The 24,761-nt window shown below is 37.7% G+C and overlaps 3 protein-coding genes across 10 annotated transcripts; 2 read left to right on the forward strand and 1 right to left on the reverse strand.

Moving 5' to 3' along the window:
- Positions 1–1,264: 1,264 nt before the first annotated feature.
- On the forward strand, positions 1,265–5,273 carry LOC120003513. The gene is made up of 4 exons (XM_038852525.1): positions 1,265–1,577; positions 2,292–2,395; positions 2,527–2,611; positions 4,809–5,273. Exons 1-4 carry the CDS (start codon positions 1,332–1,334, stop codon positions 4,896–4,898), a joined length of 525 nt encoding a protein of 174 aa, XP_038708453.1. The 5' UTR covers positions 1,265–1,331; the 3' UTR covers positions 4,899–5,273.
- A 412-nt stretch (positions 5,274–5,685) lies between these two features.
- LOC120003826 lies at positions 5,686–16,758 on the reverse strand. The gene is made up of 11 exons (XM_038852937.1): positions 14,194–16,758; positions 13,817–14,056; positions 13,123–13,252; positions 11,066–11,218; positions 10,657–10,901; positions 10,500–10,569; positions 9,499–9,705; positions 9,107–9,342; positions 8,623–8,701; positions 8,396–8,533; positions 5,686–6,593 (listed from the first exon to the last, which is right to left on the reverse strand). Exons 1-11 carry the CDS (start codon positions 16,428–16,430, stop codon positions 6,390–6,392), a joined length of 3,939 nt encoding a protein of 1,312 aa, XP_038708865.1. The 5' UTR covers positions 16,431–16,758; the 3' UTR covers positions 5,686–6,389.
- Positions 16,759–17,321: 563 nt separating this feature from the next.
- LOC120003702 (pentatricopeptide repeat-containing protein At3g09040, mitochondrial-like) lies at positions 17,322–21,686 on the forward strand. 8 transcript variants are annotated; one of them, XM_038852744.1, is made up of 4 exons: positions 17,322–20,132; positions 20,230–20,347; positions 20,636–20,785; positions 21,031–21,686. In XM_038852744.1, exon 1 carries the CDS (start codon positions 17,563–17,565, stop codon positions 19,960–19,962), a length of 2,400 nt encoding a protein of 799 aa, XP_038708672.1. In that variant the 5' UTR covers positions 17,322–17,562; the 3' UTR covers positions 19,963–20,132; positions 20,230–20,347; positions 20,636–20,785; positions 21,031–21,686. The 8 variants fall into 8 exon arrangements, with proteins under 8 accessions (XP_038708672.1, XP_038708671.1, XP_038708669.1 ...); XM_038852743.1 differs by having other exon boundaries at positions 20,278–20,347; positions 20,636–20,960; positions 21,063–21,686; XM_038852741.1 differs by having other exon boundaries at positions 20,278–20,347.
- Positions 21,687–24,761: the final 3,075 nt, after the last annotated feature.

A 24,761-nucleotide genomic window follows, 5' to 3' on the forward strand; every position in this document is an offset into this window, starting at 1 on the left:
TTCTTAACATATCTCCATTAATCTTTCCTCGAGCACTCGTAATTTTCCTATCTCATACGCATCAAATAATTATGGATCGATGTGCCTTTGGTTTCTAACAACCAAAACATTAATTCAAGACTCTTATTAGGAAAAGAAATAAAAAGAAGAAAGAATCAGGGGGGAAAAAGATGATTGAAGTAGTGAGCTTCCCAACGATATCTTCTACTGATACCAACAAAGACTTAAAAGTTGAAAGTTGATTTAGACATAGCAGAAGACTAGAAGAGTGGGGTAGTTTCACAGGGGAGTCTTCTCCTTTTTACTTCTTTTGGAGCGTACAATACAATGCAAATCCTCCAAGGGACCATTCATGATTTGTGCGAGCCCCTTCTCCACCAATTGCTTGGTTTTGAACAAAAGCAGAACATGAACCTAAAAGAATTCTCAACCATGTAACATGTATTTACGAAATATTTATATGTCTGAACCATAATCCGAATTGGATTTCGGACGTACTTAATTGATAATACCTGGATTAGTTTAAATATGTACAAATAAATCGGACAATAACCTAATCCCGGTTAGGGTTCGGACAAGAAATCTAATAAGATTTATATGTTTGGACTCGGACCCGGTTTTAAGCTGGACAAATTTCTTTGTGTTTGAACCCAAATTTCGAATATATAACTTATGTCCAGGTCAGACATATTTGATATTTGATCATTCGAACCAAAATATGTTTTGTCACCCCTAATCATATATCATATTTTGAGTATGTTGTTTTCTTTATTTTAATCAAAAATTTATTTTAAAGAATCCCGTATCTTATTTCAACATCACATCTAATATTTTTTAACATTTATTATTATAAACGTAAAAAATAAAATATTAATGGAGAGAAGGGAATGAAAGAAGAAAAAATAAAATATTACTTCTTTTATTTAGTGCATACCCAAATTTTGAGATATGCAAATCACCCACTCCATTCTAGGGTACTTTTTGGGGTACTCATTGGAGATTTGATATTGTAAAAGTGGTCCCTAAAATGGAATAGAGATGCTGTTATATGGTTGCTTGTTGCCACAAAAGGCATGCTAGGGCAAAAGGACTGATGGGCCAGGCCCATCTCCTGCCAAAACACGGGCTTGGTTATAATGAAATTATCCATCATATGGGCCTTTCATCTTGTTAGCCCAATATCCTGATCACTAATGGGTTGGGCAAACAAAGGCCCAATACTTTCAAATAATGGCCCTAATCCAAAGCTCCCATACACGCCCTAGTAGGTTTCTCCACATTTTTGTTAGTGAGCCGAGAAGATAGATGCGCACCATTGATTAAGCTTCACGATGCAGAGATTGTGCACCAAGCTCCGGTCTCTGAAGCTACAATCACCGGAAACTTTTTCATCTCTCTATTCCGTCTCCTCCTCTCGTCGTTTTTTGCATCATTGTTCGCCGCAGCTTGGCCACTCTCCACATCTCGCTTCAACTTCCTCATGGAGTCTTCGGCAGGTTTTGTATCCGTCAACAGTAAATCATCAGTTCCCTTCATTGGCGGTTCTTCCTTTGCGTTCCTCTCCACTCCCTCTCTCTGTAAGTTTTGTGTTCCTTGCGTTTGTGCTTATTTTGTGATAATGGCTTGTATTAATTTTGCCCCATTTGCTTTGTTGGTCGTTACATTACTGAGGGGATCCTCTGAAGAAGCAGACCGAGACAACTTATTTGCCCTAGTTTAGTTAGATTTTCTTGATATGATACTGAAATTTTGTTAGATTCATGTGATCATTTTTAAGGTTTATTCTTACTCCCATTTCTCCGAGCCTTTGTTAGTTAAATTATTGATTTATGGAAATTTAGAGTTAAAGGTATGGGCGAGTTATGATTGTTTGGGATGGTAGCTTCAGACCGAAATGATTGTTGAAAAGGAATCCGGCAGTGCAATGTAAAGCATTCTCGTTGTGGATTCATGTAGTCCACCTCAAATAGTTGGGGTTATTGATAAAAGGATGATAATTGATTTTTGTTTCGTCTGTGTGGTTACTTGAAAAATACCTCAAAATTTGACTTCATTTTTCTGGAACCTGGCTGTGATGTAGAATTCTCATAAAATTCTTAGCATCACTTGATTCGGTTTAGTTTTCTCTTATTCAAATTATCAAAATTTTGAATGTCCCCAGCAACCGATTTGAATACCTCTTGTAGTCTTTTGTTGATCTTGAAGCTTTTTCATACTCTGTTTTGTTTTATGGTTTGTTATATCAGTATCATGATTTGTTATGGTAGAATCTAATGTTCATGTATAACTAGTTGGTGCATGTACGATATGTGTCATCAAGAGAACGGCGTAAGAAGAGGAAGCCAATGACACCCGTCACCTCCAAGCTCAAGAAAACTAAAATGAAATCTTATTCGTAGGTTTTTTTTTTTTTTTTTTTGTGTTAATTGATTCTCTTGTGTTCTCCCCTGTCCCCTACCAAGTCTTGCAGAACTCAATTTAATATGGGTTGGAATTGACTTGTGATATTATATTCATATCGATCAGGTCTTACAAGTTGAGATTCAGGACGATGAATGATGGAAAAATTCGACGCTGGAAAGAGGGAAAAAGACACAATGCTCACGTGAAGGTATGCCTTTCCTATGAAAACCGTCAAAGTTTTGTTTCTAATCTTATAAATAATGTGACATTCTTCTGCCACCGAGTATCTGTCATAAAAAGTTATTTATTTAGGTGTTGGCGAGACGAATTTATGGTATCTTAACTGTCGAAAGTTTAGTTACCTCTATATTGCAATCCTTGGCATAGTGATAAGGTTGCTCTGCCAAAACACAACCTAGGTGCTATTGGTTCAAGACATGGAAACATCATCTTCGTAATATGGAGATAAGGCTAAAAATATTGTAAGTTTATTATAGGTTGTTTGATATTGCACATAAAATTAGATGATTACTTACTATTGATTCTGGTAGCTACTCCCCTTATCAGACTTGTGAAATTTAGGTGAATATGACTCAGTTGCTTTATACGATCTTTTGCTTGTCTGCCCTTATCAGATGAGTGAACTTAAGAAAATATAACTTTATTCCTTGACCACATTAATATCCACAGTTTGTCTGTGTCATTGGCTTGGTTTCATTGTTATTCCATTCATAAGGGATGTCTTCTTTCTTCTTTCTTCTCTAGTTATTACAAATGTTCTAATGCTGAGCCGATGAACCTAAAACATTAGGCTTTTTGTCCACAATCTAGTGAAATTAGGAATGGTTGAAGGACAGGCAAAATACTATTGTGATGGGTCTGGGTTTTATTGTTGTTGGTAAGATGCTTTAGAAACTCAAATTGTTTCTTTTTCCTTCAATTAGGCTTATCTCATGCGGAAAGGGTAGGTTATAGAGCTTGAAATGGTAAGTATTGCACATGTAACTAATGCAGCTACAATTGTTATAGCAATTTAGGGTAATAAGTACTCTTTTTCCAGTGATAAATATTGAACATCTTTCTGTAGTAGTCTGTAGTAGTAGTATTGTTTTAATTACCTGGTGGTGTCTGGGAAACTTGGGGGTTGTATCGCACTTTTATAATCCTCTTTGAAATTGAAGTTGGTCTGTAAGTTCTTATTTGTCTGGTTTTTCATGTCAGTAAATAAGTGTGCCTAAAAAAATGAGTGTACCTATGTAATCTTAGTTCACAATTAGTGACCCTATGTTCAACTGTCTCTAAAGTCATGTACTCCTGCAACCGCTTTTTCTTCTACGATTTAAATCCCCATAACAGTTTATTGCTAATTCCTGAGTTCATTCTTAAAAATACACTAATACTCTTAGTTCCCTACTTTACATGTCCTGGCTCTTCATAAAGCTCCTGTTGAACAGATTGTTGAAATTTGTCTGATGCAAATGATCCTTATCTTTTCTTCCTTTGATGTTTGTCTCTCTCTCTCTCACACACAACCATCATTGTTACCGATACTTGACTGCCCTTAACGTTTGAGATGTTTGCAAAGAAACTTGAAGTACGTGTTTACGGCCAAAAAGTTATTCAAGAGTAAGATAGATGAGATAAAAGTGAGGCTGCGGAATTTATCAGCCACTGAAGAAGAAAGAAGGCTGATTGAAAGATAAGGTTTTTCCGCAATGAAATCCTTATATGTTAGGGTCTAGTCTAACTCAAACATTGATAGGAAGTTATTTTCTGCTTAAGGCATGTGTGGAAAGGTGGAGCATATATTCCAGTTTCTTCTCCATTCTTAGTTTGTGTACCTAAACCGTTTCAGATGATGTCATTATGATAGCTTGATACTTGATCGATTGTATGCCCTCCATGTTTCATAATAGTCAAGTTTCCTTCGCAGTTATTTGTCTGTCTCCCATTTTCCTATATCCCACCTAGGATATTAGGAAATGTTTGTTTTGTGTGGATCCTTGTTCCGTGATCTGATTAATTAGTCATGTCCATTTTTTGGGCTATTCTTAAACCCTGATGGTAACCACATGTTGGAGTTACCAATCTCAAATATATGTAGTTTGTGTTGATGTTACATTCTCTGATGTAAAGGCCATTTGTATTGTGTAATGTGTGTTGCATAAATGATACAGAATTTTTCTGTGGATCCTTGAAGAGATTTTGTTGGTCACTGTTTTACAAATTAGAGCTTTAATTCAATTGCATTACAAATTATTCGCAACACGCCTGCTCACTAGTCTTTCCCTGTAGTATGTGTGAAAGCCTTGAAAGTTAATCTCGGTAAATCCCATACATAGTGCCTGTGAGTTTGGAAATAGCTGATATTACTGGAAATTAACATAAGTTTGGTTCTTTTGCAGTCGAAGAAATCAAAACGTAGACTTAGACAGCCTGCAATAGTCCCAGCTGCCTTTGCCAAGGTTATGAAGAAGCTTAATTTTTGCGGTTGATGAAAAATAGTAAGTCTTGACACCATGGTTAACGAGATGGTTGATGAAATGGCATCGTGTACGTATGGATGAAGTAAAATTATTGGCTTCAAATGGCATTAGATGATGCTCTTCCCGCAGCAACTCCTCTTGGTACTCTTTCTTTTTAAGAGAATAATTTCGACAAGCAATAATGATTTATTTTTTTTCTTTCTGGATTCTCATTTAAGCAGCAAGGGCACAATATTTTGGTTCAAAAATTCTCGACGGGAGTTTGGATCTCCTGCAGCATTGCATCTTGTAATTCCAAAACCTATCATTCCATTCTAACTTCCTAAGTTGTTTACTATGGCTTGATCGAATTTGTAGTCCTTGAATTTTGGATGTTGCAAATGATTCAACTTTCAAGTGTAGGATTTATCGTCGTCTGTATGGTGTGCCAGATCAAATAGTTGACAGCAGTGCTGATCATGGGCTGGACTGTGCTTTGGATGCGTTTGAAAGTTACTTGGGCTGGGCCAGCCCAGGGAATCGGACCAGCATGTGTGTTGAGCCTGACCGGACTCAAAACCCAATGTGCTTTGCATTGAATCCAAGCCCAGCCTAAAAGGCTAAAACAAGTCGGGCCCAAGTTTTAGCCGGTTCACAGCCAAAATAAGACTCTTCCAAGCCCATCTTGGCTGGGCCGGGCTAGGCCATCCAAAAGTACTGCGATAGAATGTATGTAGGGCCAATTTACCGGGCCGAGCATATCAGCCACCCGGCCCATAGTCAGCTCTAGTTAACGATAACTGGACAGTCCAAAAAATGACAGCAAAACGAAATGTCCGCTTAAAATCATAAAGCATTTTTTCTGCTTGAAAGTTGACCACTGAAGACCAAAAAAACTTGTGTGAGAATACATTCGAGGAACAAGAAAAGAGACACTCTTCCATAAAGCCATTGACAACCTCAACAACTGAGCAGCAATCCACCCACCTGCCTATGATATGAACATGATAGCCCAGATCGAAGTTGCGGAACGCAGAAGACCGGTATAGTCTCTTGCATGAAATGTTACACTCTATGCATCTGTACCAAGTACAAACTGCCATTTCATTTACATAGCAACACCACTCAGACATCTGCCCCCGAAACCAATCTTTTACAACAGCATGATCCTCTCGCTCGCTCTCTCCATCTCCAAGCAAAAAGCTCCTTCGGTTTCTATGTTACAAATCACAAGTGATCATCTGGGACTTTCAAGGAAGACACTAAAATTTCCTTTGTGTTAACAGAAATGAAGAAGATTGCAGCAGATACGATGAAAATTCTTACTAGCCATTCGGTGCCTATAAATTCACGAATGTCGCCAATTCTTGGGCAATTTGTTGACACCAAATCATATCCGTGCACCAGTAAACCGAAACCACATGAAGTTTGTGTTTATGTGAACGATTCTTTAGCTGGCTCACCGCCGTGCTACCACCTGAACAAAATTCTTGAGATTCATATGCACGTCTTGCACAGTTTTCATGAATATCTGCTTGACCAGCTAAATTCAGGCCCTTTGGTGGGTGAGTGACCATATGACCTAAAAACCTCTTTCCATGGTCTCCTACCGCTGTTTCGTTCAAATGGATAGTTTTTTACATCTGTATGCGTCCTGGATGTACCGCTTCCATTGCGCTTCTTTTGGGCATTCCTCATCTCTTCTTCAAGATCGTACTGTGAACGCTGCAAAAGTTGAGAACCATATTTACTCCCAATGACATGAGAAAATGAGAAAATGAGAATTTCACAAATCTATGACTGTTGATCTCTTCGAAACTAGTAGGCAACACAATAAACTATTCATACGCGAGGAGATAGGTTATACACATGATTAGTTGACTGATTAGTCATCACAATTATCTTCTTAAAAATTAATCCCACCTACTCATAAAAAAAGGTCAACAACTCTCACGCACAAGGTTGATTGGGAACAAACATGGTGTTCAGACCTTGCCCTCACATAATATGTGGAGAGATTGTTTTTGGAATTGAACCTGTATAGGTTGCACCCCTGCAACTCTACCATTGGGCCACATAGTCGTCCCTAATCTCACCTACTTATATCTATAATTAAAATTATTTGGAGCCCAATACGTGATTCTCCTTTTCTTTTCAATAGGGTCCAAAGCTGCAATAGTGCAATACTACTACTACTATTTCTTCGATATTAATCTTCATTAGTTCATTATTATCAACTCTTCCAGCCTCCCTCTTCTCTTCCTCCATCTACTAATTGAATTTTCTCAACTTTTTAGGTAGACAAAACAAAACAAAGACTAATAAATCTTAACCCCTAAGCGATTGGAATTCAATATGTGTCCCTTTAAGGAAGGCCATACTCATCATAAGATTCTCAGAAGATAAATTTTATTTATCACATCACTTTCCATCTAATAGTTCCCATCTTCAGACCTTCATAATAAAAGATCGCCCAAATTCAATAAGGGTTAAGACTATAGAAAAATAGGGAAGTTGATTAATATTCTACAGTTAGTACATTTTCCTTACATAACTTCGTTCCACATCCTGGCATATTCTATTTGAGAATAATTGACTACAAAAAGGAAGTGCAAAATGGAAATTACTCCAAAAAAATGCCACTGTAAGCTTATTTTAAAATGAAACAAAGGTGAACTTTCTAGCAACAGATGGAAAAAGGAAATTAAGTTTTTGGGCTTCTTTTAGATACTATATTTGGGCTTCTATTTTATGCTCCCATGCAGTAAAACAGATATTTATAGCTGCCACTGAATTGACAGCGACAGTTATATAGAAATCAACCCATTTCACGACAATAGGCTACTTTGGATTGCTATAATCTTTCACTATTATGTAAGAAACTTATTTTCACTAAGTACTTCAGGTTACTTCTTGACACAGACAATAAAAAGAATAACACTAAGTACTTCAGGTTACTTCTTGACGCAGACAATAAAAAGAATAAAATTTGAAAATCAAATGATTTTAGACTTATATATATGTAAGAAACTTATTTTCACTACTTTGGAGTTTGGATTGCTATAATCTTTCACTATTATGTAAGAAACTTATTTTCACTAAGTACTTCAGGTTACTTCTTGACACAGACAATAAAAAGAATAAAATTTGAAAATCAAATGATTTTAGACTTATATGCTGAAGTTATCAATGTTTCTTCAGAGACATGCTTTTGCTGTTTTCTTGTTTTCACTACATCACTTGCTATTTTCACTTCACCTTCACCTTGTTCTCTCTTCCCTGAAAATCCACAACACCACCTATATTAACCTCTCTTTTTTTCTTTTTCTTTTTTCTATTTTTTTCCTCCTTTTGCCTGCAGAAATGCGCATGAAAGCCAACTTGGCCGATAGGAATCACTAGTGAAAGGTTGCATCAGGGACAAGTAGGAGAAAGAATACCAATCAGTACACATATGTTAGATTTGATGATAATTGATCCAAAAAGAAGAAAAAAGGTACCAATAAATTTATGATAATGTACAAGACCTTGTTAGGATCTGAAAGTACTGCATATGCCTCTGCAATCATTTTAAAGAGCCTGTCAGCATCCTTGTGGACTTCTTCTCCAATATCCTTCCAAATACCATTGTCTCCACTGTCACTTCTAGCTAAGGATTGACCAGCCTAAAACAAAAAACAAAAAAAAAATCAGAAAAAAAGCCGAGAGTAAGCTTCTGGAAAAGGTTAAAATATACAAGAATGATTTTACAAACCTTGTCAGGGTGATGTCTAAGCGCAGCTTTTCTATAATTCTTCTTAATTTCTGATGCTGAAACTGATGATTCAACTTCTCTGCGATCAATAGAAAAGTATTTTCTTAATTATCTGGTTATTGAACAAACAGAAATTATTAGAAGCAACGGTAGCATCAGATTACAAAGAAGACTATCAAACCACGTAGGAATTATGACATGTAAAAGTTAAAACTGGCTAATTTCATTTTATTTTTTTATATTTTCGGCAAAACGGAATAACAAAGGACTAGCAAGTAGAAACCAGTTATGAATTGGTTTTATTCAGTTACACCTAACCATAAAGCTGGTGGTGTTAGAATATTTATAAATGACGTGAAATGCCCAACCCAACCAAGTTAACTTATTGTGTTGAATGACAAAGTAACAAATCTTAAGATATACTTTACAAACATCACAAGCAAATCGTCAACTGGTGCCATCATATTAGAATCAGAACACTTACAAAATGAGGTATAAATCCAAAGGGATGTCCTTTCTCGCTTCATCTTCTGCAGTAGCAAGACGCAGACGAGCTTGCCTCAAGTCATTTGCCAAATTAGATGAAGCACCAGATGCTCCAATTTGACTAGTCTTCTCATCTACCTTCTTAGACAGAAGACCTACAAGTCTCTGAAGGTCAGTAGCTGCTTGTCCATAATCCCTAATCATTTCATATAGCGTCGCTCGTCTACAAATTGCCTATGCAAGCAGAGAAAGAAACATATATTAGCAACAAGGTTGTTGAGCAGAAAGGAGAACATCCCATTATTGTTCCTAGGAAATGTAAACTTTGTCTCATGAACAATCAAAAAGAAGTAGAAGAAGAAAGATGATAACATAAACTTAGAAGAAAACCTTTAGATAATTTCCATCAAGAGCTATGGCTAGGCTGCAATCTGCAATGGCATCAGTAATTTGGCCCAAGGCCTTGTATGCAGCAGCACGATTGCAGAAACAAATTGCTGCAAAGGGTCGGGACTCCACATTGCATGACAAAGCAGAAGTATAATGTTCAATAGCTTCTGAATGCCTTCCAGCTTGAAACGCTTCGTTTCCTGCAGCCTGTCAAACACAACAATCACATCATCTTATAAATTTTGCCGCTATATCAGGTATGCTTCCATTGCATAATGTGGAAATCAAACACAGCTATAGTAAAATAAAAGAACGGTAAATGTCAGAACTTTTTGATAATGCATCAAAGCCGAAAAAGAACCTTAGTAGAACAATGGAAAGTGGGGGAAAGATGAGATTAAAAATAGAGCAATTGTTTGGTACTCTTTTTGAGATGGAGCCATGATGATTTACAATATATGGCTTAAATAATGATCAAGTTTTTCTTTTTTACTTTCCTTCTGTTGTTCCTTGACATCAGATTTGTCTGAATTCACGAGTAAAGGTGAATTGTTCATGCATTCAGCTCTCTTTCACATTCCATGGAAAATAAGCCACTAGAATGATAAAAATCATCCTATAAAGTACTGGCTTTTAAGCTGAAATTTTGAGGCAAAAATATAAAATTGATCAAAAAAAAAGTACTTGAGGTAACAAGCTTTTTTTTTTTTTTTGTCGAGGTCAAGTCAAAATCGAACCCCGACGATATCAAGATTGAGTTCCAAAACTAGGATGACCAATCGATAGATAGGCAAGATCCTCCAGAGGATATACCGATATACCAACAGGCAACAGCCTTTCACATATACTATAAAAATGGCAAGACAACAATGCAAAGATACCTCAGAGATTTCATTGAATCCAATCATAAAGAAATCTTAGAAACATCATTATATAGGTACAAAACAGGTTTCGAGGGCATTGATGATTTCAGAGTCCGGCTTATTTATTAAATGACATACCCTATGGCGCAAGAGCTCACGTACAGTGACAGCTAAGGCTATGGACGATTCCGGAGCCTTGCTTCCATTCCTGAACAAACAGCGGGACAGGCAACAGCTTGATCATGAGTCAACGTTTAAGAAAGAACAAAGATGTAATGTGCACAAATATACTAACCCCCTTGTAGTAAAACCCCGGCCCTCTTGCTTCTCCAGTGAAGCAATAGCCTCCTCCAGCCTTCCCAGATAAAAAAGTGATCTGAATATCAGAAGGCAACGCCAAAGCCTGAAGGAAGGACTCTTTGAAACAACAGAACCATCCGGATTTTCTACCAGGCTATCACCATCTATAGAAGGAGAATTCATTTCAGCTGAATCAAAGGTCTGCTCGCATAGCAGAATTACCTCTTCATACCTCCGCAGCTGCGTATACACAAAAAGTTCATCCACCAAGCCATCTTAAGATACTTTCATAACACATTTACATATACTCTAATGATTCACGTTAAATTGGAAAACCAACCTTAAATTGTATTTAGTTCCAATGAAGAAAAAGTTAATTGGTGTATGCAAGACAAAACACAAACCGTGAAAAGAGCTTCTGCTCTCATTTCGAGTAATTTCTCTGAATACGAACTTATTGACAGAGCATCCGCAATCACTTCCAACGCAGTATCAGCGTCCTTTGTCGTTCTACTTAGAAGAAGATTCGTAGCAAGTTGGATGGATTCAAACACTTTCTGTCAGTAAGTGAAAAGATGACTCAGTCAAAACATCATTGTGAAAATCTAATATCTTCACAAAATTTCCAAGACTGGATAGAATCTAAAAACAATTTAAAAATGCTCACTACAGACATAACATAAATTAGCAATAAAGTGTACCGAAAAAACTTTTATTAAGTGGTTTTACTGAAGTTCTAGAATTAAGAAATCCCATAATCTACGGCAACTTTTCTCCAATTCAGTCTTCACTTATCATTGATGTTTTTAACAGTAAAAAATCCAGTATTTTACTAAAAGTTTAGCAACATGCATGCCTAACTCATTCTTCAATCTTCATGCTTAAAGTGTATTCTTCAATCTTTCTGCTCTCAAATTATCCCAATTTTAGTTTCTTCCTCAAATGCTAAAGTAACCAGGGATACAGTAACATAGCAAGCAATCAAATCTTATTTCCAAATGGCCATCAAATATTATTTTTGAATCTTACAAAGATTTGCCATTTCTTAATCAAAACCTTCATCAGTGTTGTCAAGAGGCGCTCGGGCGCTGACTTTCAACCAGCAGTTGCCTGGGGTGCGCCCCAAACCAAGCGCAAGATGCCTAGAGCGGGTGCCCCAAAGAAAGAGTTAAAGCTGGAAGATATTTTAAGCGTAAAACCGTAAAAGTTTAAAGACTTTAAGCCCTCGATCTCTATTGCCTCCCCTATTCTTCTCTTAGCTGTCTCTCCTTTATTTCCAATTTCACTCTCAACTAAACTTTCTTTTCATTTGTAATCTCGTTTTAAGATCTTCCAAATTAAATCTTTACTTGGAGTCTGTGCTTCATCTTCAGGAATTCGAAGCACTCTATGAGGGCCTACCCATCATCAAAAGCTCTTTCAAGTAGTAGAGTAGTAGTTGAAGAGGAAGATGAGGACTATGTGGAAGAGGATGATGAGATGGAGGGAAAAAAAGAAGGGAACGAGATGGAGGACCTAGAGGATTTTTAAGCTTTATCATGTATTTATCCTTTTTTAAAGAAAAATTGAGCATAGCTTTGCTTGGGCGCACACCTCAGGCATTTGATGGGTCATGCACCTTTCACCTTTAACAACACTGACCTTCATTTCCAACTGCTGGTAGTCATAAATTTTGATCTGTATCCCTCCAAGCTCAACCAAACCCAAATTGTACCAATTTAAACACTAGACTTCTGCCATCCAATTAATTTCTAATCTTGTATCCCAATTTTCTGAAAGAAACAGAATTCTTCTTCTGGATTTATGCAGGCTGAAGCCAAAATGTTCGAGAATTGGGCTTTAATGATGAAATAACACGCAAATCCAACAAAGTAGTTTAAAATTTCAAGAATTTGAAGTTGTAACAAAATAGCATTACTACATTCACAAGATGACATCTCAGTGCATTAAACGCAATCTCAACGAGTTCAATGTGAGAATTCTAATTGGAGAACCAGGTTCAGATCCTATTGGCGTTTCATAGGACATTCCCCCAAAGTGTAGCTCAAGGTCCAATAAGACTCCAGATATACCAAGAAAGATTTGATTGCTTGCTAGGTTACTGTATGATTTCCACCATTGACATGTCATAGCTATATGACTTCCACCATTGACATCAATTACTAGGACTCCTCCAGTACACACGTTTTATAACACATCTGATCTGCCAAAATGTATGCATTCAAAAAAGTCGTGCCAGAATTTGCTCTGCTCTCTACAGAAATCAGTTTTACTCTGGATGGTGCAAGAATGATTGTCCTTTGAATCAATGCAGGAATATGTTGAGTGTGTCAGAGAAGGTATTCATCAATTCCATGAGCACAGTCATTTGCTGAACACTAAACCACTTGACTTTAAAATTTAAAAGCAATGGAGTCCAATATCACAAAAGAAGTATATAAATAATACAAAGATAATGTACCTGAACTTTCTGTAGGCCATCTGAGGCTTCCAGTGCAACTTTCCGATCTACACAGATGTCAGTCCCTGACTGTAAGCACTTCTTAAAGTATTGTGAGGCATCTTCAACTTCCCCAAGGGCAACATAGCAACTTCAGAAACACAAAAAAGAAACGTTAAGGCCTAAGGGTATAATAAACAAATCTAGACTTAGATTACATAATAACACTACCTGCCCGAATGTGAACCATAACAAAATCAATAGGCCAAATAGTTTCTTTTACATTCAAAAAGAGCCCAATCAAAAAATTGGTTAAGGAATAGAGGGATGCATGACAACCCTCGGGAAAGGAATCTCAAGTAAGAAAAGTACTTTTATAAGTACATAAATTTAAGAAACTGTCAAACTACTAACAACAAAATATGCAGCTATTTGAAGCTCCAGTATGAAGACAAATCTGATAAGGAAATCAATCTATCACAGTAAACCAATTCTACCAAGAATAATTTAAAGTCTTATATAAGCAACCCCAAAAGTAAGCAAATGTACTCGAAAATTACACATGCTATCAGGCAAAACAAACATACAAGTTAGAATCATCACACACCACAAACGAGAGATCGAAAACTCATCTTCACAAAAAAAAAAGAAGAAGAAGAAGAAGAAGAAGAAGAAGAAGAAAAGAAAGAAAGAAAGGAGGAAAACATGGGCTTACTTTGCAGCTCTAACTTGCACCTTGAGAAAATTGGGATCTATTGCAATGGCGCTCATACAGTCTCCTAATGCATCTCTCATTCTTCCTAAGGACATACGTGTTGCCGCACGATTGCTATAACATAACATCAATGCCCTGAGACAACTTCTAGAAGTTTCACTCTCAGGAATACAATTTATTCCCCGTGCGTAATAATCCTCAGCTTTGGACAAATCCCCATTTGAATATGCCTGGTTACCCCTGATAAATAACATTCAAAGAAAAGATAATGAACCAAAGCTGGCAGGTAAGACCACATATAACCTTCAACGAGTATAGTTACAGTTACAGCATGGCCAAAGTCCAAACAGGAGAATAACTAATAGAGCAGTAATGACCTTAATCGCCACTTTTCACATGCCTCTTGAGCTGCAACAGTTGCAGAGGGAATCAGATTAGACTGTTTCTTGATCTCTTGTGCCACATTTGCCCCAGAGTTATCTCCAAGTTCTGGTGGAGGCATTGATAAATTTTCTTTCTTGGCACAGCCCGAAGACAGAATCGATGAAGCTTCAGAGAATGGAGAAAACTGCACAGAAGATGAAGCATATGGAGTTTTTGCACTTGCAGTGGAATTATAGGTATCATGACCACCTTTAATCCTGTTTTTCTTCTTGTAGTGGGGTTTTGATGCAGATAAATGACCTTGAGTGGCAAAGGAGGCAGCAAAAGTGAAGTTAGATCCAGTAATATTTTCTGAACCTAAAGGCAAGTCAGACTGCATCCTAGCATCACTGTCTTGTTTGCCAATGTTAGGGATTGAACTGACTTCGGTTTCTGCAGAACTAACAGCATTGTCACTGTCAATTTCTTCATATGCAGATTTGAAGCTTTCAGTTTCAGCCGCAGAGATAGACTCTTCTGCAGGACCATCAGAATGGACAATGTTATCAAAACCATAATCAGGACCATCTTCCATGGATTCTCCGCATTCTTCATCCAGTCCATTTATGTCCATACGTTGTGTTGCAGCAACCAAATCTTCATCAATAGCATCATTTGAAATGGTTGAAGGAGGTTCAGTTGATAAACTATTGTTGTTGTGGAAGAGAAACTCATCTGATGCCACAGAATGTTCTCCTGAACATTGAGTCTCAGCAGGTGTTTCTCGATATGGAGAGACATCCATGGGTGAATAAGATTCAGAAGGCTCAGGTACCACTTGGAAGCCATCATCCTTAGAAATTGAATCCCGCACAGGCCACATTGGGAGTTTGGTAGGGTGCTTCAACTTGTCCTTTCTTTTCTTTACTTTTGTATCTCTAATACATTTCCCCTTTGCACTGAATTCCAGTTGCTGATTTACGCCAGATAATTGTTGTATCTTTGCATTTGGTGTTTTAAAGTCAACAAATGGTGTAGCTATGCTCGTCAGCCCTGTGAAACTAAAACCATCAGTCTTCTCAGATCTATCAGCAGACACCATGCCTACTGGAACTTGAGTACCATGGGCATCATTACCGTGCATTGCTGCCTGAAAAGGGAATCCTGTGGGAACTGATTTATCAATGTCATTGGTTTTTTTATCACAGAAATTCCCAGTTTCCCTATGCCCAGCTGAGACTTGCGAATAGGAATATTCTGGGGCTTTTCTATCAAAACGTTCTCCAGTCGCATTTTCAATATTCAACTTCTTCTCAATCTCATTTGACAATGTGTTTGCTCTATCTGCATCAAGATAATCTTTAGTGCTTCCGAAGGCAAAGCCATCCTCATGCTTGGTCCTGAGATTACCTTTATCATTCTCAACCCTATTAGTAGACAAAAAATCCTTTATGGTCAGAGTCTTCATCCTGTCAGGAAGTGCATTGGCTGAACTTTCAGCAAATGAATTATCACCCTTACTACTACTAGCACCACCACCAAATTGAAACGTTCTTGAATCATTGGCATTAGATGTGAAATCGCCACCATCGGTGTCCCTAGACCCTTTCAATTTGTTTTTGAATTCATCTGGCAGCATAAACTCCACACCAGTTCCAACCGAACTACTCACATTGTCAGCACTCCCCAATCCAAGCTTGGTGTTAACATTTGCACCAAAGTTGGGCTTTCCATCAACAATTTTCACATTGGGCTTATCATCCCCTCTGTTATCATCAATGTTTAACTTCTTAATGCTTTCATCAATGCCACAACTACTATCGTTTCCCCTTCCAATTCTCAAATCCCTCATTTCCAAAACAACTTCCTCTCCCAATTCCCCCAAGGAATCCCACTTCCCAGAATTTGAATCCCTAGCCATATCGCTCCTGCTTGCTCCAAACACAAATGCGTCATTACCACTCCTTCCAAACCCAACTCCACCTGGGCCCAGACCACCGGCCTTGGGTCCTTCCGAACCTGCCCCAGCATTACCCCTAGCAGACTGAAACGGATTGAACCCGGACGCCGCCCCTGTTGCTCCATCTGATTTCAGATGCTGCGCATTCGATTGCTTCCTCACTTTCACCAACCTCGGCTTTGCCTTGCCTGATGATCGTGGTACCGACGGCGTGTTGAAGCTGAAATTCGGGTTGACATAATCGGAAGTCGAAAATCCAGAATTCAAATCACCAGACCTTGATCGGTTCATGGTCTTTTAAGGGATTGAAAAGGAACAACAAAATCGCCGAACGACAAGTGAGGAAAAATCTGACCGTTAAAATTAGGGTTTGGCGTGCCGGCGGCGACATGTCGAGGTGGGAGGCATCAAATCCGATTGTTGAAAATCGAGTTTTACGGTATTGGATCGATCCTGTTTGATGCTTAGTAAGTATGAATAAATAGGTTCCTCTGGCTTCTGATTTTCAAGAGATCGTGAAAGAGCGAGTGAACGTTCTTGGTGTAACTTCTGGTTTCTTCCTTAAACTTGAAGGAACAAGAGGGAGAGAAAGGTCACCCGTGAAAACGGTTGTTTTTCTTTTTTCTGTATCGTCATGCGTTGCTTGTCTAGAATAAAAAAATCAAAAAAAAAAACACTTCTTTCTTTCTTTTTTTCATAAAAAAGAATGTGAATTTTATTTAAATTAAATATTTCTTATAAAAAATATATTTTTTTTTTTCAAAAAGTGTATAAGCCTCATTCCATGATAACAAAGTAACATCTAGCACCACAATAGCAACATTGAAAATTACAAACTGAAGTCAATGAAAATAGGCATTAAGACTCAAGAATAACATAAAAACAAACAAACACCTAACAACAAAGGGATGACTTACATTGTCTCGGGATGAACTCGAACATACTAAACAACAAACATAAAATAGACACAACAAACATGGATCTAGGTTCTTGACTTTTCCCTTTATCAAAGAAGATCGATTTTCACTTGATTTAGAAGTCCTATCACTGTGCATCGGATATATATGGCTGAAACGTTATTTATTTAATCAAATATTGTAAATTATTTTTGCTTATTTAAAGCAAAAGAAAAGGAAATATAAATGGTCACAATTTTGAATAAATTTTTGGAATTGTTCTGTGTATCCGTTGGGTTGAATCCTCATAAAAATGTCCGTTGGGTTCAATGATTGGATATAGATATTAGATTGGCCATGGCTTAACAACTAAATGGGCCTCCCAACCGGCATACTGGCCCATTTAGTATTTCTATTGAATCCTGATTATCACGACTCGCGAGCATTTTTTCCGATTATCGGTTGCCGCCCATGAAGGAGGATCTATCAGGCTCAGGTCCGTTGAGGTCTCGGACATGGTGTAAATAATGAGAAGTCTAAGACTTGTTTCTCTTTGTCCTCTGCTGAAACGATTCTCTTCGTTTGCTAATGAACCCTATCACCACCAAATCTGCAAATTCAGTTCCTGTGGCCCTCCGTACTCTTCTTCTTTCTGGGCGGGAAAAGACCCAACTGACTTTGCCGCGGCCCTGTCCCACTCTGAGAATTCGATGTCATTAACTCTCGGAACCCAAGTCCACGGGCATGTCATGAAGTTGGGATTTGCAGAGGACATATTTTCACAGAATAATCTGATCAAAATGTACAAAAAGTTTGGTGTTTTAGATGATGGGTTCAAGTTGTTCGACGAAATGCCTTACAGAAATCTTGTTTCTTGGACTTTGATTATCTCCGGTGCGATTCAACTTGGTCACTTTGAAGTGGGCGTTGAGATGTTTATGGAAATGACTAGGACTGGATTGGTTCCAAATGAGTTTGCTTTTGGCAGCGTCATGAAGGCGTGTACTAGCATGGGGGCCAGTGACTTTGGTTCGTGCGTTCATTGTTTTGCATTGAAAATTGGGTTGGAAATTAACCCATTTGTGGGTTGTTCAATCTTAAACTTTTATGCAAAGTTGGGGGATATCGTAGCGGGAGAGAGGATATTTGAAGGTCTAAATTATGTTGATATTGGTTGTTGGAATTCAATGATAGGAGGGTACGCGCAATGTGGCTACGGACTTGAAGCCGTTAATATTGTATCCTCAATGAGATGGGATAGAATAACCATGGACAAATTCACCTTCGTTAATGTTCTACAGGGATGCACGGACCTGGGTGATATGGATATTGGGAAACAGATTCATGGATTGATCCTTAGAAGTGAGATGGAATTCGATACTTCAGTAATGAATGCTCTTATGCATATGTATTTTGAAAATGGTGGAAGGAACTCCGCCTGGAAAGTTTTTAGAAGGATGCTTAATAAGGATGTTGTATCATGGAATACTGTATTTGGTGGGGCTTGTCAATATGAGGATTCTGGAGAAGTTGCAAGGTTGTACCATGAGTTCATTGGGACTGGTATGAGACCTAACTATGTTACTTTCTCAGGATTATTCAGACGATGTGCACAATTATGTGACCTTAATCTCGGCCTTCAGTTTTTTTGCCATGCATTATGTTTTGGATTCTTTAATGAATATACTGTTGCATGCTCACTGATTAATATGTTCGCTCAGTGTGGGACAATGGAGATGGCATGCTTGGTATTTGAAAGCGGACTATTAACAGATATAACCCCTTGGAATGAGTTGATTTCGGGGCACAATCTAAATTACCATGAAATTGAAGCTCTGCAGATCTTCTGTAAGTTGTGGGAGTTGGGAGTTGAAGCAAATGAATTCACCTTCTGCAGCATTTTGGAATCTTGTTCTAGATCTGAGGACTGGCAAATGTGTAGACAAATTCATGCTGCTATAATTAAGTCAGGGTTTGTTTATCAGGGATATGTTTGTAATTCATTAGTTGAATGCTATATTAAGTTAGGCCTATTAGATGAGTCATTTAAGCTCTTTTGCTGTAATGAGAAATTAGATATTGCATGCTGGGGCATGATGGTATCTGCATTAGTGCATCAAGGATATAGTTGTGAAGCAATCAGGTTTCTTAGGTTTATGATTGATGCAGGCGAGAAGCCTGATGAGTTCGTGATGGGCAGCATTTTCAATAGTTGTGCTGAAATTGCAGCTTATCAACAAACTATATGTGTTCATCCATTTGTGATTAAAATGGGATATGATGCAAATGTATTTGTTGCTAGTGCAGTAATAGATGCTTATGCAAAATGCGGTGACATTGGAAGTGCGAGGATGGCTTTTGATCAGTCATATTGTTCCAATGACCTGATCACATACAATACAATGATTATGGCATATGCACGTGATGGTCTTGTCTCAGAAGCTATGGATATATTTGAGACAATGAAGTTGGCCAATTTACAGCCCAGCCAAGCTACATTTGTTTCTCTTTTATCGGCTTGTGGACATAGGGGTCTTGTTGATCAAGGTCGTCTGTTATTTGAATCAATACACTTAGATTATGGATTGGTTCCATCTCCAGAAAATTATGGTTGCTTAGTCGACATGCTGTCTCGAAATGGATATCTTGAAGAAGCCAAACATATAATTGAAGTGATGCCATTTCCACCTTGGCCTGCCATCTGCAGATCCCTGCTTAGTGGTTGTCGAATACATGGAAATAGAAAATTGGCAGAATGGGGTGCTAAGAAACTACTTGAGCTAGTTCCCAAGAACAATGCAGCTTATATATTGTTAACCAAAGTTTATTCGGAAAGGAACAGTTGGGAAGATGTTGCAAAGGTGCAAAGGATAATGATGGAGAGCAGGATTTCAAAAGATGCTGGATGTAGTTGGATTCAAACGTAATTAAGGATTCTGACCAGTATACTGGTTGAAATTTATCTGACACAGATGTCTTTTAGCCATCTAATGTCAGACGACTGCATCTTGGTTGCAAATATTTGGGAATCAATTCTAGGACATCCTTAATTCCGCCTTGGGCAAAAAGAGCTCCATTTTCAGCATATAAAGGCTAGGTAAATTGGTAAAGCACGTGTTGGATTCATGTTCCTTGTTCTAGCCTCCCCTTCTTGTCTCTTATAAATATGATACATCGATCTTCTTGTAGTGCAGCTGTAGACAGCAAGCATGTTACCATAACTGTATTCCCTCCTTTTGCAGCAGGATAAATCGGATTCTGATCCTGCTTGAGAAGAACTTTTTGACTTCTATTGTGCAGCAGAAAATGAAGGTATCCTCGTGGTTTCACATTGTTTGGTTTTCCTTAATTAATAGGCCATAGATAATCCGGTTTATTTTCTCTCTTTTGCCTTTTAATTCTTTTATTACAATGCCGTCTTCAGTGGAAGGATTGAGAATATGAGGCTTTTCATAATCTCCTGTCTCTCTATACCCCATTTGTGCTTTTACGACTTGCATTTACTATGGACGAAAATGCAGGTAAATGCACATCTCAAATATATCCCTTCAGAATAGGTTTCTAGCTTTGCTGCCACTAAATTCCAAGCTGATGATGCAGAAATCGAGTTGTTGGAGATGTTTCTTTCCTGAGGAATGTTGGGGTAAAAATTTGAAGCCATGGGAATCAAATGATTGGCACTGAAGCTGCCTTGGACCCAGTTTAAGTGGCAAGGTTCACAGTCCGCACCTTCATATTGAATTGACCCAGGTACCAAGTAGAGAATCCCTCATAGCCTTTTTAACAAAGCAATGAGTTGGATCCAGCATTGGCACTGCTTCTTCAATACTCTCTGTAAAAATATTTCAATTTGGATTGCTAAATTCAGTATCTTCTTTGTGCTTGGATTATCGTGGAGTCATTGTTTTCTTATCATCTTGGACAGGTTCCTTTATTCTCTTGTTGATTCTGAGTTGGTCAGGTTTTTTCTTACTGTTTTGTTTTGCTTCAACCAGCAAAGTATCAGCCTCCGGATTTGGTCTTTCAGGTGTTAAATTCTGGATACAAACTGGGAAGAGGCCAACAGCTCTTCTGCATCTAAAGCATATTTATTTATTAGAAAGGATATACTTTCTTTTATACAGAAGCCAGAGAGACTGATTTCATTTTCACAGTTCAAGGTGGGACAAGATGTAATAGGCAACAAGGTAGATCAACGGAAAAGGGCTGGATTTGTCAATGAAATTCTCTGAGAATTCTGGAGGGGCTCTCACGGTATATTCTAATGTATCTTAATGCATTCACATCACGCTTCGAGTCATCTATCTCAATTCATCGTTGCCTTCGCCATTGAATTCACATTGGTGTTGCTGCTCACACTTCTCGCTTGGCTGCAACCCACATCGCTGGCAATTGTAGGTGGAATCTATGCTGCTATAATTTATTTCTACCTTCTCCAGAAAAGCAGAGACTACATACGCTGAAACTTGAAAGGTAGCAGAAGATATAAATCACCTCCCCCATTTTAAAAATTCTTCTCACTACTGTGTTGTCAATATAGCTAACTGGAGACTGAATATCTATGCATTACATTGCTGCACTGCTATTCCAGCATACTTGTTAGGCATCAGCACATAACTGGAGGGAAATTATAAAGCATTTGTCATTGTCATCTATACCATCTTTAACTGCTTGGAAGTTGACTCTTTTCTTTGGTCATGCTTACGCCAGTAACTATATGTAAAAACTTGCTTGAAAAAAAGATGCAAAGCGACTATGATTTTGAGTAGTTATGCTGATAGAAAAACCACCCTGATAGAAGTTAATGGGAAAAAAGTAGTGGGGGGCTAACATTGAGACAGTTTCAGATCCAACCCTCGTTTCGTTCCACTCTTCTTCGTAACCGTTAGATTGGATTTTAACACTGATCATCATGCAGAGAGTCTTAATAATATCAAGAACTAGGGGTGTCCACGATCTGTTTTGATCGGTTTTTGTCTTTTTTTTATAATAAATTTAATTTACCATTTGATCGGTTTTTTATGTTTTTGGGTCGGTCTTCACCAACTTACCTTTGACAATAAGTAATTAAACGATCAGTTCGGCTTAACACGATTTTTTTTTTTTTTTGAGAGCCTATCAACAACAATTAGGATTGCTAATACAATGATATCAAGAACAATTCAGATGGATGAGATTCCCTCCCATATTTGATTCGCGAAATTCCCACCAACATTGAAAAAAAATATTTATTGGTCAACAACAACAAAGCCAAAGAATGCGGCCCATAAATCGACCAACGAACCAGTAAGAGAACGCGTAGGTGATGTGTGACGTGTCGGTTCACGTGATCATATGATGTCACACGCGGAGAAACGTGTGAGTTTGTACACCGAGTACGAGGAGAAAGGGGTAACATCGGCAACAAAAATAGTAACAAGAAGGGGTCGTGGTCCCCACAATAGTAGGCTGTGAGCTGTCAAAGTGGGGATGAATCCTCAACTAAAAGCGGTTCCATGTAGCTACCGACACGTACTGTTTATTTTGAGCAAACGTGCGGCTTTCTTTTGCTTCATTTTTTTCGCCTTCGATAGCGACGCTTCGGTGCCAACTGCCAAAGCCCCAAGCCGGACCCACTCCCATGACCCTGGTGTGAAAAACTGCTCGATTTTTAGCGATATATTTGCCCCGTGGGTAATGTAACCTTTGCGACTTTTGGTTATGTAAAGAATTTTGAATTTCTAACTCGCTGATTGATTATTCACACGTTTTTATTTGAAAAACTCAAAGTTAAAAATTATTTCAATATATATATTTGGAGAAATTTTTGACTACTCAGAGGTATTTATATTGATTTTTTTTATATCACATCAGTAATTTAACTACTCGAATAGTTAAAAATTTACTTGAGTTTGCGTGTGGAAATAATTTTCAACTTTGAATTCTCTTGAAACATTTAAGCATTTAGGGTGATAAAACTCTTTATAGTCCAAATGATTGAATTTGTCTGATCTGAATTAAATCATGTTTGGACATAAATTATAGGTCTGAAATCTGATTTCAAATATAACATTTTTGTATGATTTAGAACCGGATTCAGGTCAAATTATGATGACAAGTGTTATTTGGTCTTCGCTAAACCCGATGCCGGCCAGCTCAACTACAGCCACTAAATGCAAATTCGGGAATGGTGATGACAGCAAACAACGTGTGAAATGGAATAAAAGGGGTTGGTGATTTTATTAGGTTTACTGTCTTTGGTCGGTTGAGCCTGTCTTAATTAGGACCACAAATACTAGTGAGTCTACTTGATTGTGTGAAAAACAAAATGATTTTTTTTAATGCAGGTAAAGAGACGTGGAGACTCGAACTCGATGTCTCTATAAAATATCACACACATAAGTGTCAACTGAGTTACTCATGGTTCTTATGAAAAGCATAATGATTGAAACAATTGAAACTTTTTTAATATATATATATCCACAGATTTCAGTCTATACATATTTATTCTGCACTTTTGGTCCGGAGAAGATAAGAATGATAAAAAAATTTCTCCAAGACGATATATGTTTGGGCATGGAAAATTAACGGGGTAAATAAACAAATAAATATTATCATGAAGCCTCGTTTTCAATCTGTTGTTATGTTGATGATTTTAGCTTGACTGACTACAGTCATTTCAATGATGGACCACAGATATAATACTAATGATTTGATTTGATGTAGTAGGTTTAAAATGTTGATCAATCGAAAGTGAGGCGTTGATTGAACGATAATCAGGTTGCATGTAAATGATTACCCATCTATTAAGGCATGGATTCGAATCCTACCCCTCTTCAAAGCCCTTGTTTCAAAAAAAAAGTTGATCACTTAACCTGATGGCAAGAAGTATGGATGATAATCATGCTCTCCTACCAGGATTTACTTTTTTCTAAAGCATGATCCCACACGTATATTTTTTATGAATTTACCTCGCATATGGAGTTTGTGAGGCAATGTACATGTTCGACAGGTCTATCTAATACGCTAAGTACTGACACATCGCGAAGGTGTGGTGGATTTAAAAGACGAGTAAGTGGATTGTATATAGAAAAGAAAGGAGTTAGTGAAAATGAATGTACTTGTTGGAGCATTCCAATTCAAATCAAACTATATAATCATAAAACAGAAGGACCTGTCCATACGCGTCTAGATGGAAGACAATAACATATGTACATCTCTCTATGATTAATGTGGAATAGGGAGAAGAATTGAAAAGGTCCCCTGAACTTTGACCACTAGATCGATTGAATCCCTAAACTTCATTTTGGATCAAACATGTTCATGAACTATGATGAATGATGTTCGTTACCCATTCCCACATTTTTCATCCAAATTTGATGATTTGACAATATTTTTCCTTTAAATGTCTTAATTGTTGTCGACATGGATGCCACGTGCCTTACAAAAATGGTCCATTTAAACCCCTGTACTTTGATAAAATGGGTCAAATAAGCGAATTTGGATGAAAAATGTGACGAAGGGGTAACATACATCATTCATCATAGTTTAGGGGTCTGTTTGACCTAAAATGAAGTTTAGGGGCTCAATCATCAAAGTTCAGGGGTCAATTTGATTCTTTTCCCACGTGGAATATACCACCTACTGGTTAGGCCAAGGTACTATTATAATGGCTGTCAACAAATTCAATTTATTATCCTTATTTTATTTTCAATACATATGACATGTGGGATAATTATTGACTATT

The sequence above is a fragment of the Tripterygium wilfordii genome, chromosome 8, assembly GCF_013401445.1.
Source record: "Tripterygium wilfordii isolate XIE 37 chromosome 8, ASM1340144v1, whole genome shotgun sequence".
Lineage (NCBI taxonomy): Eukaryota > Viridiplantae > Streptophyta > Magnoliopsida > Celastrales > Celastraceae > Tripterygium > Tripterygium wilfordii.

Excerpts from the sequence above, each read along its gene's own strand:
- LOC120003513 (XM_038852525.1), top strand. The coding sequence starts at position 1,332 with ATGCAGAGATTGTGCACCAAGCTCCGGTCTCTGAAGCTACAATCACCG. Across the intron at positions 1,578-2,291 it reads CCTCTCCACTCCCTCTCTCT|TTGGTGCATGTACGATATGT; the intron begins GTAAGTTTTGTG and ends ATGTATAACTAG. Across the intron at positions 2,396-2,526 it reads ACTAAAATGAAATCTTATTC|GTCTTACAAGTTGAGATTCA; the intron begins GTAGGTTTTTTT and ends CATATCGATCAG.
- LOC120003826 (XM_038852937.1), bottom strand. The coding sequence starts at position 16,430 with ATGAACCGATCAAGGTCTGGTGATTTGAATTCTGGATTTTCGACTTCC. Across the intron at positions 13,253-13,816 it reads GTGCAAGTTAGAGCTGCAAA|TTGCTATGTTGCCCTTGGGG; the intron begins GTAAGCCCATGT and ends GTGTTTCTGAAG. Across the intron at positions 9,706-10,499 it reads GTGAGCTCTTGCGCCATAGG|GCTGCAGGAAACGAAGCGTT; the intron begins GTATGTCATTTA and ends TGTGTTTGACAG.
- LOC120003702 (XM_038852744.1), top strand. The coding sequence starts at position 17,563 with ATGAGAAGTCTAAGACTTGTTTCTCTTTGTCCTCTGCTGAAACGATTC.